General features: G+C 33.3%; 2 protein-coding genes across 2 annotated transcripts; both read left to right on the forward strand.

Annotated features, from left to right (window-relative positions):
* Positions 1-6,902: 6,902 nt before the first annotated feature.
* LOC108211205 (GDSL esterase/lipase EXL3) lies at positions 6,903-13,481 on the forward strand. Its single transcript, XM_017382739.2, has 5 exons — positions 6,903-7,281; positions 7,454-7,584; positions 7,690-7,923; positions 12,750-13,005; positions 13,101-13,481. The coding sequence occupies exons 1-5, from the start codon at positions 7,026-7,028 to the stop codon at positions 13,289-13,291; spliced, it is 1,068 nt and encodes a 355-aa protein (XP_017238228.1). The 5' UTR covers positions 6,903-7,025; the 3' UTR covers positions 13,292-13,481.
* Positions 13,482-16,300: 2,819 nt separating this feature from the next.
* Positions 16,301-18,075, forward strand: LOC108213658 (GDSL esterase/lipase EXL3-like). The gene is made up of 5 exons (XM_017385460.2): positions 16,301-16,627; positions 16,771-16,901; positions 16,980-17,213; positions 17,307-17,562; positions 17,651-18,075. The coding sequence occupies exons 1-5, from the start codon at positions 16,372-16,374 to the stop codon at positions 17,839-17,841; spliced, it is 1,068 nt and encodes a 355-aa protein (XP_017240949.1). The 5' UTR covers positions 16,301-16,371; the 3' UTR covers positions 17,842-18,075.
* Positions 18,076-18,758: the final 683 nt, after the last annotated feature.

Below are 18,758 nucleotides of genomic sequence, written 5' to 3' on the forward strand. Positions count from 1 at the left end.
GGAAAGGAATATATCTTGATAAATATTCTTTATGAATATTTAATAACATTTATGATGGTCTTTATTTATCTTCTTAAGGTTTAAATTTTAAATTTTATGAATTCATAATTTATCATGATTGTTTGATTTTTAGGCAATAATTTAATTTTAATTTGGACTAACTTTAATTACGGGATCTCTCTTATTGGCTGTTCATTATTTATCTTTATTAGTTTTAATGGTATTAGTTACGTTTTAAATTGTGATTGAATAAATATTCTTTATGAATATTTAGTACCATTTATGGGGGTCATTATTGATGACATTTTATGCCTTTAATGGCTTTTAGTGCCATTTTTATGGCTTATTTTACCATTTTGATGGTCATTGCATTTAATATATTTAGTTACGTGTTAAACTCAATTTTTATTCTTCAGTTAAATTATTAAATTTTAATGTGTCTAACCAAAGGATTTTCCTTTGGTTAGATATTTATTAATAATTCTACTTATTATATATATATATATATATATATATATATATATATATATATATATATATATATATATATATATTCCTCTCTATTTTTTTATATATATAAACTCTTTTGTTTTTGTTTTTATTAGATTTTCTTGTATATTAATTTATATTTTGTTTGATTGTTTTTTCTCAGGATACTGTGGAAGCGAGCTGTATGAGTATTCTTTTCTCATTCATTTAAGCTTTATTGTCTAAACGTCCGGAGTTATGCTTGCATGGCTTTCGGTTAGATGATAAACTTTCTTGAAAGAAAGAAATCCCGGTTGCGGTTTATTGTATTTCGATACAATTCATCTACGATTATGTAGATCATAAAAAAAAAAAAAATGCACAGTAAGAAGGAATTATTATTTCGAATAGTTTCCATTGTCTTGAACTGTTGGGCTTAGATTTAAGAATATGAAAACTCACAATATAGAATTAAGGGGGGATGGGCTGCTGACTTTTGAAGTCTAGCCCACTGAAACTTCATCATATATATAGTAGTCTCTGCCCCGCATGTTTACCTCGTACCCGCATTGACGTGTATTTTGATAATTATTTTATGAGCTATATGCAATTGGCACCTCTTATGTTTGGACATAATGCACATTCCACCTAATAGGTTTGGAAAATACACTTTGCAGCCCCAGACTTTTAACCCGTAGACACTTTGCACCCTTTCCGTTAATTTCTGCCGTTACTGTTAACTTTTGCAGGGGCATTTTGGGAAATTTAATTAAATTTAATTAAAATCAGACCTTTATTTAAATTTTCTGACCATCTAATCGATATTTTTCGGAAAAACTTAAAGAAAGAAAGTTGTAGAGAATAAAAAGATCTTTTTAGAACAATAAGGTTCAAAATTTAAATAATAATTTAAAAACGATTGTTCATTTTTACAAGATTTCTAATTTTTGAATTTTTTTTAGAATAGTTATAAAAAGAATTACGAAAATTTTGAACCTTATAGTTTTAGGAAGATTTTTTTATTCTCTACAACTTTTGTTCTTTAAGTTTTTCCGAAAAATATCGTTTAGATGGTCAGAAAATTTAAATAAAGGTCTGATTTTAATTAAATTTAATTAAATTTCCCAAAATGCCCCTGCAAAAGTTAACGGTAACGGCAGAAATTAACGGAAAGGGTGCAAAGTGTCTACGGGTTAAAAGTCTGGGGCCGCAAAGTGTATTTTCCAAAATTGTTAGGTGCAATGTGCATTATGTCCAAACATAAGGGGTGCCAATTGCATATAACTCTTATTTTATAAATATAATTAATACATTATTTTTTCTCTGAACACAATTTTAATATAGAAATATTTGTAAAAGGGAAATTTTTTTTGAAAATAAATTAGGCAATTATATTTTATATACGTCCAAAATACCTGTTTAAATAATAAAAAATATTTTAAAAAGGGGAGGAACGGATAGTATAATATCTCTCAACAGTGTGATAAGTTCATAGCATGGTTAATTGGTTATGTATATATTGGACCGATTGTTTCGAAGATTTTGAGCACCTGGCGGCCGGCAGTATCGCCGCCGTTATCATCTTTGTGTACGCTAAAACCATTTCCGGTGCGAAGTCCAAATATGGTTAGAGTACCTTTAACCATAAAAAAATCTTAGGTGAAAATTGAATTGACATGTAAAAATAAAAAATATAGTCAACTTCTTACCCAAACTATATACATTGCTCATATGTAATTTTAGCCAAACCACTATAGATGAATACATTTGTCGAATTTGGACAGATCTGTAATAAATTTGTAGTAAGATTACATATCATTTATTATCATGTTAAATTTATATATTCCATTTTAACAATTTAAAATAATATATTATTTTTAAATTATAACCAATATCATCGAACATGTCGGTATATACACCATTCGCTAATATACGCATGGTTATACCGTATTTTATATAGGTGAAAGACTTTTTCTTCTTAATACATCAACTTTTTATTCAAAATATGTGACATGTTTTGGAGTGCATCAACAATACATAAAAAACATGTTGTTGGCTACGCAACACCCATTAACTTCGCATTAGTATGATATTGTCCGTTCTGGGCCATGACCAAGCCCGCACGGATTTGGTTTCGGCCTCCTCCCAAAAGGCCTCATACTTCTTTGGCTGCTTATATTCAAGATAAACATTTTTTATCTTTCCGATGTGGGACTTGGGTTGAACCCACTCAACAATCTCCCCTCAATCCAAGAACCACCAATCTTGTGACTCTTATACCGCCGCGACTTATCGGTTCCTTATCTTGCGGGACACGCCATCCGACCACCTTTTCGACACAAGCCGTCTAAGACCTCCAATCGTAATTCTAGAGAGCCTCCCCCTACATTACACAACTGCAGCCCGCAACCCCAGGATCAACTTATTAACCTGGCTCTGATACCATTTGTTGGCCGCGTAACACCCATTAACTCCGCATTAGTATGATATTGTCCGCTCTGGGCCGTGGCCAAGACCGCACGGATTTGGTTTCGGACTCCTCTCAAAAAGCCTCATACTAATGGAGTTCTTTGGCTGCTAATATTTAAGATAAACCATCTTTATCTTTCTATGTGGAACTTGGGTTGAACCTATTCGAACACAAATCTTCCCATCTATACCTATTGTCGAAATGTCTCGCGGGGATATAGAAGATTTTTACAAAACAATCCCTCTTTAAACATTTATGACTAGCTTTACGATCTCTATGTATCATTCTTTGTAGCTGTGATGATGATCCAACATAGATTCGAATAGGGACGGAGCCAGACTTTAGAACTAATGGGGCAAAATATAACTGTGGGGAAAGAAAGGAGAGTGGCAAAAAAATTGCTATAAAAAACAGCCACAAGGACTTGAACCTGTACCTCTTGGATTAAGATAACACACCTCAACCATAGAGGCAAATAAACAATTTGATAAGATCGCTTCAATAAATTATATACAATACTCTCTTTCTAATAAATAATTTTGTTAACTTGATAAACTATTATAAAATTTAGCTGAATTACAAGTTTTTTCATTAATTTTAGCTAATTTATTAATCACCCACATTAAAATTAACATAATATTTTTTAGAACAAAATCACATAATTAATTATTGATCTTTCGTAAAATTTCTGTTGAAAGAATGTTGTATGGTTATTTTTCATCCAAAAAAATAAAATAAAATATTGACACGTCATGATATTATTAATTTATTTCTCCATTAATATATTATTATTATTTTTGATAGTATAAGGATAACTTCTTTTTTGTTAACGATTTAAAATGTTATTAATTACTTTTGTACAAATTACATAAATATCATAATAAACGAAGTAACATATAAAAAATGTAATTATAAGAGAGATTGTCATCACAATTAATAATTATAAATAATTTTTACAATTATCAAATAAATAGTATCATAATAAATGAGGTAACATATAAAAACTATAATTATAAGAGAGATGATCTTTCACAGTTGGTAATTATAAATAATTTTTATCGGGAAAAAAAAGTTGGATGGACAAATAAGCCTCTCATAAATATAAACATTCCGTTTTAATAATTCATGAATAAAAACTAAAGAATAACAAGATAACTTTTATAATAATCACTTGTTGGAATCATAATTTACATATATTATAATCTTAAGAACAATTTACATATTTTAAGTTACATTATCAAATGTCTTTTCAAATAACGTGACAGACATGTGATTTGAATGGTTTATTTACGTACACGAAGTCTTTATTATTACTTAGTTTAATTAGAACTAATCATATATCATTAACTAGTTTTAAAATTAAAATGTGTTGGTTTATTTACATACACTAAGTCTTATTATTACTTAGTTTAAGTAAAACTAATTATATATTATTAACTAGTTTTAAAATTAAAATTAAAAACACATTTTAAGATATCTAATATTTTGGAATTTTGATTACTATTTTTGACAAGTTCACTAGCTCGCCATAAATATTGTGATAGGTGAGCAATCATTAATGCCATATCCGTTAACCAATCCAACTAGAGATGTTTTAGCACGACATCTACGTCCACCTGCATGACTTATATTTTGGTATGTGCCAACTTATTATTGTCTCCACGTGCCATGGAGATGAGTGGTAATCAAGCTTCCATCGTATCGTATTATTCAAGTATTAATAATATGAATAATCATACAGTTCACTTGCAAATTATTCATCAAAATTTAATTTGGACCGGCAAATTAGGAGATGTATCTTAAATTTTGTAGGAAAGTGTTAGCTTCGTGGTTGAATATGAATAGTCAGCATTTGTTCTTTAACATAATAAAATGAAATGCCGTTTAACATTTTGGCAGCTGCAACGATCAGTGGTTTAATTAAAAGCTGTTTGGTGAGTCATTACACCTCAAATGTCATCCGATTTCTTGGCTGTCTAAATAAATTTGATTACACGGCTGTTATTATTATTCTTATTAATATAATCAACCGACTAGTGTTTATTAAATAATCTAAAATGTTAGAGATGTTATAGAAATGATTTCCATTTTTTTAATTTGAGTTGAGAGGTTTTTTTTTTTTTTTTTTTTAAAACGTAGAAACCCGCAGCCGCTACCCTTCGGGTGCGCACTGGATAAACCCACGAGCTCACGCAATAGCCTGCAAACTACGTGAACCAAGGTAAACCGCACCTAAGCGCGACAGGCTACGATCCAGGAGGCATAATCACAAATTCTGCTCCATTCGAAGTCGAACCTGTGACCAAGAGGATACACGTCCTCTCTTTAACCAGCTGAACCAACCCTTGCGGGCGAGTTGAGAGTTTTTGATTCGTTCTATGCATGGTAATAATTTTGATATCTTATATATAAACTTAAATTGCTCAATTAAATAGTTTCATAATATATATATATTTTTTACTTTTTTTCCTAGATAAAAATTTGACGTTTAAATTTTTATTAAAAAAGAATGTTAAGAAATATAATATATAAAATTCTCGTGAAGGACAGGGGAGTATTTAGGTTTGACGTTTGATATAATTTTGTTTTATAAGCCTCTCATATTAATTATCACGAATTATTTGAATTCTCCACCTGGCTATTGACGTAATACTTGAAGGGCCCAAATAAAGGATACATTTTGATTGAATTTTATCATTATTTTCGTATTGTATCATTTTAGTTTTTATTTTTAATAATAGTCTTATAATTAAACTAATTTCAAAAATCATACTTTTGGTTTTGGTTTAATTTTATTTCTTCTCAGGCTAGGAATATGTGGATGTTTGGTTGTGTTTTTAAGCCAACTTTGGGCTTATAAGTCAAATCAACTTATTCGTATCTTAAGGAATTTATAATGCAATTTCTTACTTATAAATTATAATCCGCGAAGTTGAAAATCGTAACTTTTTAGTGATTTGTTTTTATTTTGAAAATTTGATTTTAAAAAAAATGAACAGGTTCATTTTAAAAGATAATTTATAATAATTTATTATATACTAATATTTTTTTTTTATACCCAATAGATTTTAAACATCAAAAAATTTATCCAAACACATAAATTAAAAGTTATTTCTTAATTATAATAATATTTTATTAAGTAAGAAGCACTTTTTTAAATTACGTCAAATGATGTCATGATAATATTTAATTTCAAAAATTTTATTATATAAATATCCAAAAAATCTTGAATGTTCATCGATTAAATAATAATAATAATACTATATTTAAACAAAAGAAATTCTTCTCTCTAAAATTTTATTTTTTTACCGATGCTTACACACCTGATAAATAAGAAAAAGTTAGTATAGGAATGAATAATATAGGTGTTTGTTATATATGAAAATAAAAGAAAATATTGAGCGTATTAAACCGACTGATGTGATGATATGTGATTAGATATTACAAGTCTTTGAATTATCGTTAACTACTACCTGGGCCGGTACCGGTCTCCATATTGTCATTTCATATAATGTAGCTCCTAGTGATTTACTCTCATTTATGAATTTATAATATTTTCACTTGCCGCTTTTCTCTCGGTGGTCACAGTTATTTTGTTTGTAATAACAACTCAAAATTTGTGAATATTGTTAAGAGGCCAGCTACACAAGAACACTAAAAATTAGCATGACTAAGTTACAATTTAATTATTAGAACTTTGTCGGATAAATGAATGAAAAATGTAAGTCGCGGGGAGGGATAAAAAATTTTGCGCTACAAATATAGATGACAATACATACAATTTAAGTAAGAAAATGAAGAAATGTAAACATTATTAGACAATATATACAATTTAAGCAAGAAAATGAAAAAAAAAATGCATGTTAAAATAAGACATATAATGTGTTATTTGTGAGTATGTAAGTATATGAACTCAAATTCATATAAAAAGATTAAAAAATAAATAAATCATTCATAGCATTCAAGGAATCGATGAATTTCATCGTTCCTATATATAGTCCAATACAACTAGAGTTTTGATTGGTCAAGCCAACTAATTAACCTCTGGGGTTAACTGACTTGTTATTGGGCAAAGATAATAATCAGCATGAAGAATAAATCAACTACGTGGTTTATGGTGTATGTGGTTGTGATTAGTGAGCTCAGCGAAGCATTGGTGAAGCTCCCTCCAAATGTGACAGTTACTGCACTGATAGCATTCGGAGACTCCATTGTTGATCAGGGGATGAATAACAACATCAATACAATTGCCAAGTGCAATTTCCCACCTTATGGTTCTGATTTAATGGGTGGTGTACCCACCGGAAGGTTCTGCAATGCAAGGACACCCGCCGATCTAATAGGTTCGAATAAATTTTTTAGTTTATCGTTCTCCATTCTGACAAACTTGCAATTAAGTTCTTAGTTTGTTTTTTGTTTTTCAGTTGAGGAGTTTCCCTGATACTTAAGTTACTTATTTCTGTCGTTCTCTATTCTGACAAACTTGCAATTATTTTTTTTTTTTTAAAATTTCAGCTGAAGAGTTGGGAATAAAAGAACTTGTTCCTGCGTATTTCGATCCTAATCTGCAAACTACAGATCTTCTAACAGGAGTAAGTTTTGCTTCGGGAGCAGCTGGATATGATCCTCAGACATCTCAAATACCGGTATTTTCTTATATGAACCTGATTTAAACCACGGTGGAAAGCCCGTGTTTAATTTTAGTTCTGTGTTGATAAGTTTACTCAACACCTCTGTCTACATGCATGCAGGCGGTCTTATCGTTACCGGATCAGTTGGACTTGTTCAAAGAGTACATGAGTAAGCTTAAAGCGTTGGTCGGAGAAGAAAGTGCAAATTACATAATAGCCAATGCTATATATTTTGTAGTAGCTGGCACTGATGATCTTCTCAATACCTATTTTATACTTGGTGCTAGAAGACTGCACTATGATGTTCCTTCTTATGCAGATCTTATGGTTCATTATGCTTCCACTTTCATCCAGGCAACTCTACTTATATACACCTCATGCTCTGCATACTCTTCTCTTTTTCTTTAGAGTAATTGGTGGTAGAACTTTATTCTTTTTTTTTTTTGGTGGCCGAATATCAGATTTACAATAGGGTTGTTTTAATTCATCAAAAAGGTAGCTAAATGCCACTTTTTAAAGAAAAAAGATTAGTTTTTTCTCTCTTATAACTTATAAGTGGCAAGTAGCGATTTGCATATTATCATGAAAAATGCTTCATGCACAAATTTGGGGACACAATCTTACATGTCAATCTTCCACGACATGTGTTAGGTTTTGTTGGGCCCTGAGAAGAGACAGCCCACTAAGAGCACACAACCCATGACAGAAAACCCAAAGTTATGCCACACATAAGACACATGAAGAAGAGTAATCCAACAAGGGCCCAGCCCATGGAGACAACACACGGGAAACGCATGACACAACGACTATATAAAGACCTGCATTGAGCATGGAACAGGGAGGGCATTTGAAGAATAGAACATATACATACACTCGGAATATACACACACACATGATCTGTTCCAGCATTTGGCGCTAGAAGGAGGGGATCTCGCCTTTCGAACCACAAATTTGATCTCCATGAGCATGGCTACCACCGGAAACAAGGACGAGCAACACGACTCGGCGCCGAAAAAGGCTCCGAGAGATGTGCCGCCTGTTCCCGAGAAGCAACCACCACCGGCTCATTACTTTTCTTCAATATCATCTCCTACTGCAGATTGAATCGTCAATCAAACTCAGAGAATCTCAATCGCCACCAGCGACTCTCTCTCCTGATGATCTCTGAATCAGCCTCACTCAGCTCAAACTGCTCTCTCCATTCTCCGACTCACTAAAGCTCCGCATATGGAAACTCAGTTGAACGACGAGCACGCAAAGCTCCGCCAAGTATCCGTCGATCTTCTGTTTCTCGCCGCCGATGTTACCGGAATTCCTTCTCCGGCGTCCAAGTCATCTTCATTCTTCTACAAAACTGGCGTGATTTGGCATAACATACGAGTTCCCATAAGAAATTTGCGTACTCTGATTCCTTGGGAAGAAGGAAGAAAAGAATGTGTCCAAGTTTGGTAAAGTCTCCATAAGAAAAGCTAGATCTGAAAGATGAATTGATATGAAATGACGGCAGAACCGTTGAACCGTCACGGTAGAACCGTTGAACTGAAAACATAACAGAGCTCGTGAAGTTCGCCAGCTTGCCAGCTCGCCAGATGCGCCAGCATCAGCGTCTTTTAATCCAGCCTCTAGAACTTTCCTAAGCTTCAAGAGGTTTAACAATCTGTCTTCAATTTGGTGAAAACGCCGGCAAAGTGATATGTGAACCCATATCAAAAGCACAATATCGAGACAACCCTCGTATTTCAGAGCTTTCGGCCTTCATACTAGAACGACAGTTAAAAGCTCTGATGGAAACGCCCCAAGGGAAGCTCGTATATCATCTCATCGGCTCACCAGCTCTTCAGCTCTTCGCTCCTACAGCTCTTGGAGCGTCCAATTTTTGAAGCGCCCCTCTGTGAGGCGTCTCGTCTGTGAGGCGCCCCGCTTGTGAAGCATTTTGCTTGTTGTGTCTCGCTTATGAGGCGTCTCGCCTCTTCGCTCCATCAGCTCTTGGAGCATACAAAAATTTGAATCCCAACGGGATCCAAGGGAAACAAACATACATCCCTATGGGAATCCAAAAAACATGAATCTAGAATTCGCCTCTTTGCTCCATATTTCGCCTCTTCGCTCCATCAGCTCTTGGACCATACATAAATTTGAATCCCAACGGGATCCAAAAGAAACAAACATACATCCCTATGGGAGTCCAAAAGACAAGAATCTAAAATTCGCCTCTTTACTCCATCAGCTCTCGGAGCATCCTTGAAAGTAAAAAGGCATTTCCTCAAAATGACTTCATATTTCGCCTCTTCGCTCCATCAGCTCTTGGAGCATACAAAAATTGGAATCCCAACGGGATCCAAAGGAGACAACGTACATCCCACCACAGTTGTTGATCTGTGCGCCACCATGTTTGTTGATGTGCGTGCCACCACAATGGATGATATACGCACCACCACGGTGGATGATATATGCGCCTCCAAGCTAAGAGATCTGACGCCGTCAAGTTTGATAGAGACTCCATAAGAAAAACTAGATCTGAAAGAGGGACATACATGAAGTGAAGGCTGCTTGAAGTGAAACCACGGCAGAAGTAGTAATTCAATACTCTCAGGCTGCAAAAGAAATATTAAATTGATGATATGATGAATAAGATAAGGAGCTGCAATTGAGTTTGAGCAGAGAGATGATGTTCTCAGATCTGATCGGAAAAGGAGGCGCTGAACTATTGAACCAATGAAGTATTGAATTCATCCGAAATAAGTACCGGACTCAAAGAAGCAGTTCATCAACGTCCTCAAATTTTGCTCATGAAGTGTCCTTAAAAGTCAGAGCCTAAAATGTTGTTAAAACCAGCTTGAGAAGCGTCCCGTCTGTGAAGCGTGCTACCTGTGAAGCGTCTCTCTGTGAAGCGTCCCCGCTTGTGAAGCATCCTAAAATCCAGCTCCTAGAATTTTCTTAAAGTAAGCGCTGAGCTGTGGAATCAGTGAAGCGGTGAAGTCCTTTGAAAAAAAAAAAGAAAAAAAGAGTACCAAATACAACCTTCAAGAAGTTCAACAATCTGACTCCACACTCCATCGGCTCCTGAAGCATACAGAAACTGAATTCCATCCGGATCCAAAGGAAACAAACATATATCCCGATGGGACTACAAAAATCACGAATTCATAATTCGGCTCTTTGCTCCACCAACTCTTTGAGCGTCCAATTTTTGAAACATTATTAATTGCTCTTCGAGCGTCCAACTTTTGAAGCATTATTAAGTGCTCTTTGAGCGTCCAATTTTTGAAGCACCATTAATGGCTCTTTGAGCGTCCAATTACAATTCTTCAACACAAATTACAATTGTTCAATACAAATTACAAATTACGACCCTTCAATACAACTTACAATTCTTCAACACAAATTACAAATTACGATTCTTCAATACAAATTACAATTATTCAAGACAAATTACAAATTACGATCCTTCAATACAACTTACAATTCTTCTATACAAATTACAAATTACGATTCTTCAATACAACTTACAATTCTTCAATACAAATTACAAATTACGATTCTTCAATACAACTTACAATTCTTCAATACAAATTACAAATTATGATTCTTCAATACAACTTACAATTCTTCAATACAAATTACAAATTCTTAAATGTCACGTTTTGACGTATCCTTCAATACAAATTACAACTCTTGAAGCGTCCAACTCTTGGACTCTAAGAGCTCTCTTAGACGATGATATTACAGTGGATAAACACTTCACCGAGTCACACTGCGGAGACCTCAATAAAAATCAAGAAAAAATAAATCGCCTCTTCGCTTCAGCGCCTCTGCCTCTTTACTTCATCGGCTCCTCAAACGTCCGAAGCTCTAGTCGTCTATGACTTCCAAGGTTGTCAAGCTCCTTGCCTCATAGGAGGATTCCTATTAGTTGCGACTTCCAAAGCTAACAATTTCCTTCCAACTCTCAAGTTCTCAAAAGCTTACAACATGTCACCGGGTGGCTCTGATCCCAAGAAACCAAGTAAAGTAATAGAGTAAAGTGGCCCCGACCCTAGTGTACCGGAACAAACTGGGACTCAAGGCTTATCTAACTTCGACATGAACCGTTGAAATAGTAAACCGATGAAGCACTGAAATTTTCGGAAAAAACGCCCGATGTAGATGTCAAGAGGAAACAAATGAAAACTCATCAAATTGCCTAAAATTTGAGATGACAGACATTTTTCAGAAAGAAGGGTGAAGATAGAGGCGCTGAAACATTGAACCGATGAACCGAGTGGATAAGTTGTCTGCCTCTTCACTAAATCGCTTCACTATCTCGTCGAGGATCCTTTAAAGGGCAGGCAAACCCTTACAATGGTTCATTTACCCAAAGACTAAAGATTGGACTGCACATCTAAAGATCTGCACTTTTCCAGAAGGGACTAAATGTGAGGCCACATTCCATCCCAAAGACCCCAAGTCCAGAAGAAAGCCCAAAGATAGAAGAAGCCCACGAGTTCAGCTATAAATATTAGAGAGAAAAGATTTGAAAATTTTCTTTTTTAAGTCAAATTATAAAATAGGCCGAAATCCAAGACAGTTCAAAGGCTCATCTAAAGATCAGCCTATACCTGAGGGGGGACAAATGTTGGGCCCTGAGAAGAGACAGCCCACTAAGAGCACACAACCCATGACAGAAAACCCAAAGTTATGCCACACATAAGACACATGAAGAAGAGTAATCCAACAAGGGCCCAGCCCATGGAGACAACACACGGGAAACGCATGACACAACGACTATATAAAGACCTGCATTGAGCATGGAACAGGGAGGGCATTTGAAGAATAGAACATATACATACACTCGGAATATACACACACACATGATCTGTTCCAGCAGGTTTTGATTGGAATGAGCCTATAGAATCAACTAAAACTTCTCTCCTTAATTATCAGGTTATTTTGTGCAAAATTTTGTACCCAGTTTTTGTGTATGTAGCATTGTTGGTGGCAGAACATTACCCCTTTCTTTGTTAATAATGTCTGGCCACCATTTTGTACATTACCCATTTCTTTGTTAATAAACTTTATTCTGTTAAATTGAAAAAGTAAACGCAATTTGCTTTACCTGTGAGAACATGCACAAACCTTCCGTGACGATAGTTACATACAAATAGAGACAGATGCTGAAAACGATTACTTCATATGTGCAGGAATTATATGATCTGGGAGCAAGAAGAATTGCTGTATTTGGTGCTCCACCAATTGGTTGTTTGCCATCACAAAGAACATTAGCAGGGGGATTAAACAGAATGTGTGTAGATAGATACAACCAAGCAGCACAACTGTACAATGCCAAACTCTCATCACAGCTTGACACACTCGGCAATACTCTGCCCCAGTCTAAAGTAGTCTACGTGGATATCTATAACCCTCTACTTGATCTCATTCAAAATCCTCAAAATTATGGTAAAGTGTCATTTATTTTTTCCCCGAAACACGCCTCAGTGACAACTATAGTAACTTTGCTCACAATTACGATAACATTGACAATATGTTTACAGGTCTTGAAGTGGTAGATAAAGGTTGCTGCGGAACCGGAGTTTTGGAGGTGTCAGTGTTATGTAACAAATTTAGCCAAACATGTCCTGATCATACAAAATATCTCTTCTGGGATAGTTATCATCCTACTGAAACTGGATATAAGCTCCTGGTTGATCAGATTCTTGGCAACTACATCAACAGATTCTTTTGATTCCGCATTTACATGAGCGTGTAGAACCGGTGTGATTGTGTGAATGTAATAAACACAACTGTATATTGTACGGCTCCAAACAGTTAACGTTTGACATGTAAACACAACTGCATATTGTATTGCTGATCATGATACAGACGTTATGGAAGTGAAATTGGGCAACAATTTGTTACGGGTTTTTTATGTTTGCTTATTTTCTGAAATATGTAATTCATGTCGACCACTCCCGGCTCGGCCCCTTTTTAGTTGTTACATTTTTATTTTTAATCATTAAATTGATTAATTTTTTATCAGACTATAAGTCAATATTATCTTTGATCAATTTAACTGGTTAAAAGTGAAATCTGACAACTAAAAAGAGACAGAGAGATTAATATAAATCATCTTAACGAACCAATACGAAGGCATTGGTGGTTTGGACTGTATTAATTATGAGTTCTTGCAGCTACTATGTCATCTTCCACACGGTCCACAATAAATGTGTACAAGTTTGATCAACTTTTTGCACCATATATGAATGCGCGATGAAGTTTCATTCATTTAAATTGTTTTGATAATTTCGTTTTCTATATTTGTTAATATCTTGATTTCATACTATTATTGAAAGTAATGAATAATATATTTATAAACATATATCTGTTTATCGATGGGCAAGGATGGGATATAACCACCTGAAAGTGATATAACTGGTCTAACCATATATCACCTAATGATAATGATATAAGTCGGCCTGCATATAATTGATGCCCAGAGACCACACATACTTACGTTACGACCTGCTGAAACTGGTGTGTATGTATACAAATGATGCCTTCTTCTAAGTTCTAGCTAGAGTATCGCGCGCTAATCAATGAGTTAGATACGCTTCTTATTTAATTTAACTCAGTTGGCAGGTTCCGGTTATATATCCACTTCATATAACATATTAATTATTACTAGCTTTTAACCGTGCGAGCACGGGCGGGTATAGAATTCGTAATTTATTAATTATAATTTAAATTTTAATATCATCTTATTAGTATTTTAGTATTAATGAATTAGATTTTAACCAGATTATATTTACCAACTGATTACATTTTTTGGACGACTACGAATTATACAAATATCAGTTTATTATAATATAGTATATAAATAATATATAAATTATATTTAAAAGAATAATGGTAGAGTTTTTTTATCTTGTATTACATCACAAGTGTTTGTAATTTGAACGGTATAAAATTCTTTAATATTGTAAGAGTAAGAGAAGTCTACATGTGACCGACTTGTAGTTATAAAGGAGATGACCAAACCAAAATTTTGTACGACTACAAATTAAACCTAGGTTGGCTTATTATATTATAGTATTATAGTATAGATTGTTCCAAAAATATCTAAGCGTGTTTTCTGTAGGGTAATAAGAATAGATCCCGCCTTTGCAATGTAAATATAATGACGAACGAGACGAGGAGTGAACAATTTCTTGTCAGAACGCCACATAGAATTTAATCAAAAATTTAATTTTGAATCGTTTCTATCATAATTTGTGCTTGTTGAATTTTTATTTTCATTAAAAATTTGATTTGAAATTTAGGCCCTGTTCTCGAGTTTTTTTTAGGAGAGAAAGCAAGTGAATGCAGTGCTTTCACTTTCATCTCACTTTTGGAGTGAAAATATGCTATATTTGCATCCACTTTCACTGCTTTCCTCCCTTTAAAAAACTCGGAAGTAAAAACAAAGGTGAAATTTACAATAAAGTCATTTCACTTTATCTATTTTTTTTTTCTTTTTCACTATTTTATATATATTTTTGAATTTCCATATCCAAACTCTATGTAAACCATCGGCCTGCAGGGAGTATCAATCAATTTTTACATGCCTGATAAAGAAGAAAAAGGTTGTATATGAATGAATAATATATGAAAATAAAAAAATATATATTAGAGTTGCTGCACCCTCTGATGCGTATTAAACCGAGCTATCTCCGACTTATTGATGTGATGATATGATTTTTCACGGATATGGTTTATTGATGTGATGATGTGATTAGATTTTAAAAGTTCTGAATTATTGATAACTACATGGGCCGGAATATGTTGTCGGTCTACATGCTGTCATTTTATATGACGTATTTCTCACCGTTTTAAATTATTATTTTGAATTTTTATATGAATATAAAAACATGCTTTTATATATTATTTTTAAGTTTTTTATTTTTATGAATTAAATATAAGTAACAATTTTTATTAATAATAAATATAAAAATAAAACATTAAAATATGTTTTATTTACCCCGCCAAATTATGTGCAAAAATATAATGCATTATTATTTACAAATAAAGAGTAGTTCCCATTAATTTATGAGTTTATAATATTATCGCTTCCCCGTTTTAATTCGGGGTGAAAGATGTTTTTGATTTAAAATTGAAAAATATCTTTTTGTGTAATAAATTATAAACTACTTAAAATAAAAAATAAGTTAGAAACTGACTTAAAAGCATAAATTAGTTCGAGGTATTTTTTCTCAATAATATAATCTCGCTTTATCTTTATACAAGTTATTGTAAATCATAAGTTACTCATAAATCACTTTTATTTCAATGGTTTCTTTTTTAATAATTTATAAATTATTAAAAATTTAGAATTACTCAAATAAACATCTCTTTGAGTAATTTCTTGTAGCGAATAACAAGATTTCATAAATTTCATTCAGCTCGAAAATTTTATTTAGCTCCAAGTGAATAGGATATATCCATTATTTTTCCTGCCATATCGCCTGTTGACAACAAATCTTGAGATTTACATCTCACTGATCATGTGTCGGATTAATCATAATTATGTTTAATTAGTGAGCACATGCATGCATATATGTTATCGGAATTCATTGCATGTGTACCAAATTAACATGAAGTCTCTTAAAAGCATACGTTACAGGTCAGTATGAACAAACACTTCTTTGTACTTATTATGTAACATACTCAATTAACAACTTTAAGAGTCTTTACGATTAACATACTCAGTTTAACTTGTCCAATTTGACTTCTCGTTATTAATATATATATATAAGTGTGGGAGATGTAGAATACTCAATTATCTATAGCATGAAGAATATATTAGGTATTTCGTTTGCTTTGTATGCTTTTGTAATCAGTCAGCTCAGTGAAGCAGTCGTAAAACTCCCACCAAATGTGACCTTCCCGGCGGTTATAGCATTCGGAGACTCGATTGTTGATCAGGGAACGAATAATTACATCAATACAGTGATTAAATGCAACTTCCCACCTTATGGCCTAGATTTTATGGGCAGTACACCCACTGGGAGGTTTAGCAATGCAAAGACACCACTCGATTTGTTAGGTACAATTACAAAGAATATGCAGCTCAATTAATTCTAACAAACTAGTTGCGGTCGAAATTAGCGGCTTTTTTTATGATGCCAATTTTTGGCCAAAATATTTTCTCTCTATTCTATAACAAACTTGCAAATGTGTTCATTTCAGCTAAAGAGTTGGGAATTAAAGAACTTGTTCCTGCATATCTAGATCCTAATCTACAAACTAAAGAACTTTTAACAGGAGTCAGTTTTGCTTCGGGAGCTTCTGGATACGATCCTCAAACATCTCAAATTGCGGTACTATTTACATATATGCACCTGATTTAAGGTACAGGATAACGCTCTGCATGTTTAATCTTAGTTTCATGCATGCAGTCGGTCTTATCGTTACCAGATCAGCTGGAATTGTTTAAAGCATACATCAGTAAGCTCAAAGCGTTGGTCGGAGAAGAACGTGGAAATTACATTATAGCCAATGGTTTATATTTTGTTGTAGCCGGCAGTGATGATCTTGCCAATACTTATTTTATTATTGGTTCTAGAAGACTGCAATATGATGTTCCTTCCTATGCTGATCTTTTGGTTAATTCTGCTTCCACTTTCATCCAGGTATTTCTGGTTTATTATATATCGCTAGACGCTAAGTTATCAGTTCTTCTGAAATCTCTTGTGTCCGAGGGTCTAACTGATAAACGATTACAGGACCTATACGGTCTTGGAGCAAGAAGAATTGCGGTGTTTGGTGCTCCACCAATTGGTTGTTTGCCATCGCAAAGAACATTAGCAGGGGGATTAAACAGAATGTGTGAAGATAGTCGCAACCAAGCGGCCCAAGTATATAACACAAAACTTTCTTCAAAGCTTGATACATTCGGCCATACTCTTCCCCAGTCAAAAATAGTCTACATAGATATCTATAGTCCTCTTCTTAATCTCATCCAAAATCCTCAAAATTATGGTAAAGTTTGCGTCATGTTTTTTTCCCAAGCGACAACCATTAGTAAGTTTGCTCGCAAGTCACAATTACAATGACGATGTGTTGACAGGTCTTGAAGTGGTAGATAGAGGTTGCTGCGGAACCGGAAACTTGGAGGTGTCAGTGTTATGTAACAGATTTAGCACTGTATGTCCCGATCATACTAAATATCTCTTCTGGGATAGTTATCATCCTACTGAAACCGGATATAAGCTCCTGGTTGATCAGATTCTTGGCAAATACATCAACAGACTTTTTTGATGCCACATGCGTCTGGGGATTGTATGGCAATCCTTAAGTTTCTGCATGTAGGGGCTTCAAACAATTCACACGTTTAACCTTCAATTTGCTTTTTTATTACATGATTTACCTCTGAAAGCTTTAAATTAAGTATTTGCCGCAACTAGCTAGCTAGTTAGAGGTAACTAAATAAGGAATTAAGGATGCATGTAACCTGTTTAAAAACAGTGCGTAGTCCTTGCAAGAATCATAAAATTAGTGTCAACATTCATTTTGCTGTACTCAGACGATTCTTTGACAACAGAAAGTATTGTAATATATGATTGTCAAAGAACTCGTGTATGACTAATGTGCAGCCAACAAACTATATGTAGCCAACAAAATTTTGAAAAACATCTCTCATGGTATATATTGTTTAAAAATGAGTGATTAAATTAAATTCCAAACTTTTTTTAAAAGCTAATATTTTTCAATTCATAAGAAATTTTACTTTGATGATATTGATTATATTCATTAATCTAAAACTGGTTGCTTATTAATTATTATTATTTCAAAAAAATTATTATTATTATTCTTTCAAAAAAAAATTATTATTATTTCAAAATGTTACAAATAGAATATATCATTTTAATTTCATAATAAATGATGTAAAAGCTTGTTATAGAATATATCTTTGTCAATATAAAAATCTCAAACATCTATTAAATATATTATGCTAAATCTTTCATAAAAACAAAAAATATTTACTAACTAATATTATTTAAATATAAAACTTTTTTACGAAATATAAGTCTTTATTTATATAAAAAAAGTAAACTAAGCATTTCTTTAATTATATTTCATTTATAGAGGGGCATTGAAAAATAAAACATATAAGAACATTAATTGCATCTGCATTTCATCATCTTATCTCAGTTATAAAACAGTTATAGGCATAA

Source organism: Daucus carota, chromosome 3 (genome assembly GCF_001625215.2).
Source record: "Daucus carota subsp. sativus chromosome 3, DH1 v3.0, whole genome shotgun sequence".
In the NCBI taxonomy this organism is placed as follows: domain Eukaryota; kingdom Viridiplantae; phylum Streptophyta; class Magnoliopsida; order Apiales; family Apiaceae; genus Daucus; species Daucus carota.

Excerpts from the sequence above, each read along its gene's own strand:
- LOC108211205 (XM_017382739.2), top strand. The coding sequence starts at position 7,026 with ATGAAGAATAAATCAACTACGTGGTTTATGGTGTATGTGGTTGTGATT. Across the intron at positions 7,282-7,453 it reads GACACCCGCCGATCTAATAG|CTGAAGAGTTGGGAATAAAA; the intron begins GTTCGAATAAAT and ends TTAAAATTTCAG. Across the intron at positions 13,006-13,100 it reads TCAAAATCCTCAAAATTATG|GTCTTGAAGTGGTAGATAAA; the intron begins GTAAAGTGTCAT and ends ATATGTTTACAG.
- LOC108213658 (XM_017385460.2), top strand. The coding sequence starts at position 16,372 with ATGAAGAATATATTAGGTATTTCGTTTGCTTTGTATGCTTTTGTAATC. Across the intron at positions 16,628-16,770 it reads GACACCACTCGATTTGTTAG|CTAAAGAGTTGGGAATTAAA; the intron begins GTACAATTACAA and ends TGTTCATTTCAG. Across the intron at positions 17,214-17,306 it reads CTGCTTCCACTTTCATCCAG|GACCTATACGGTCTTGGAGC; the intron begins GTATTTCTGGTT and ends AAACGATTACAG.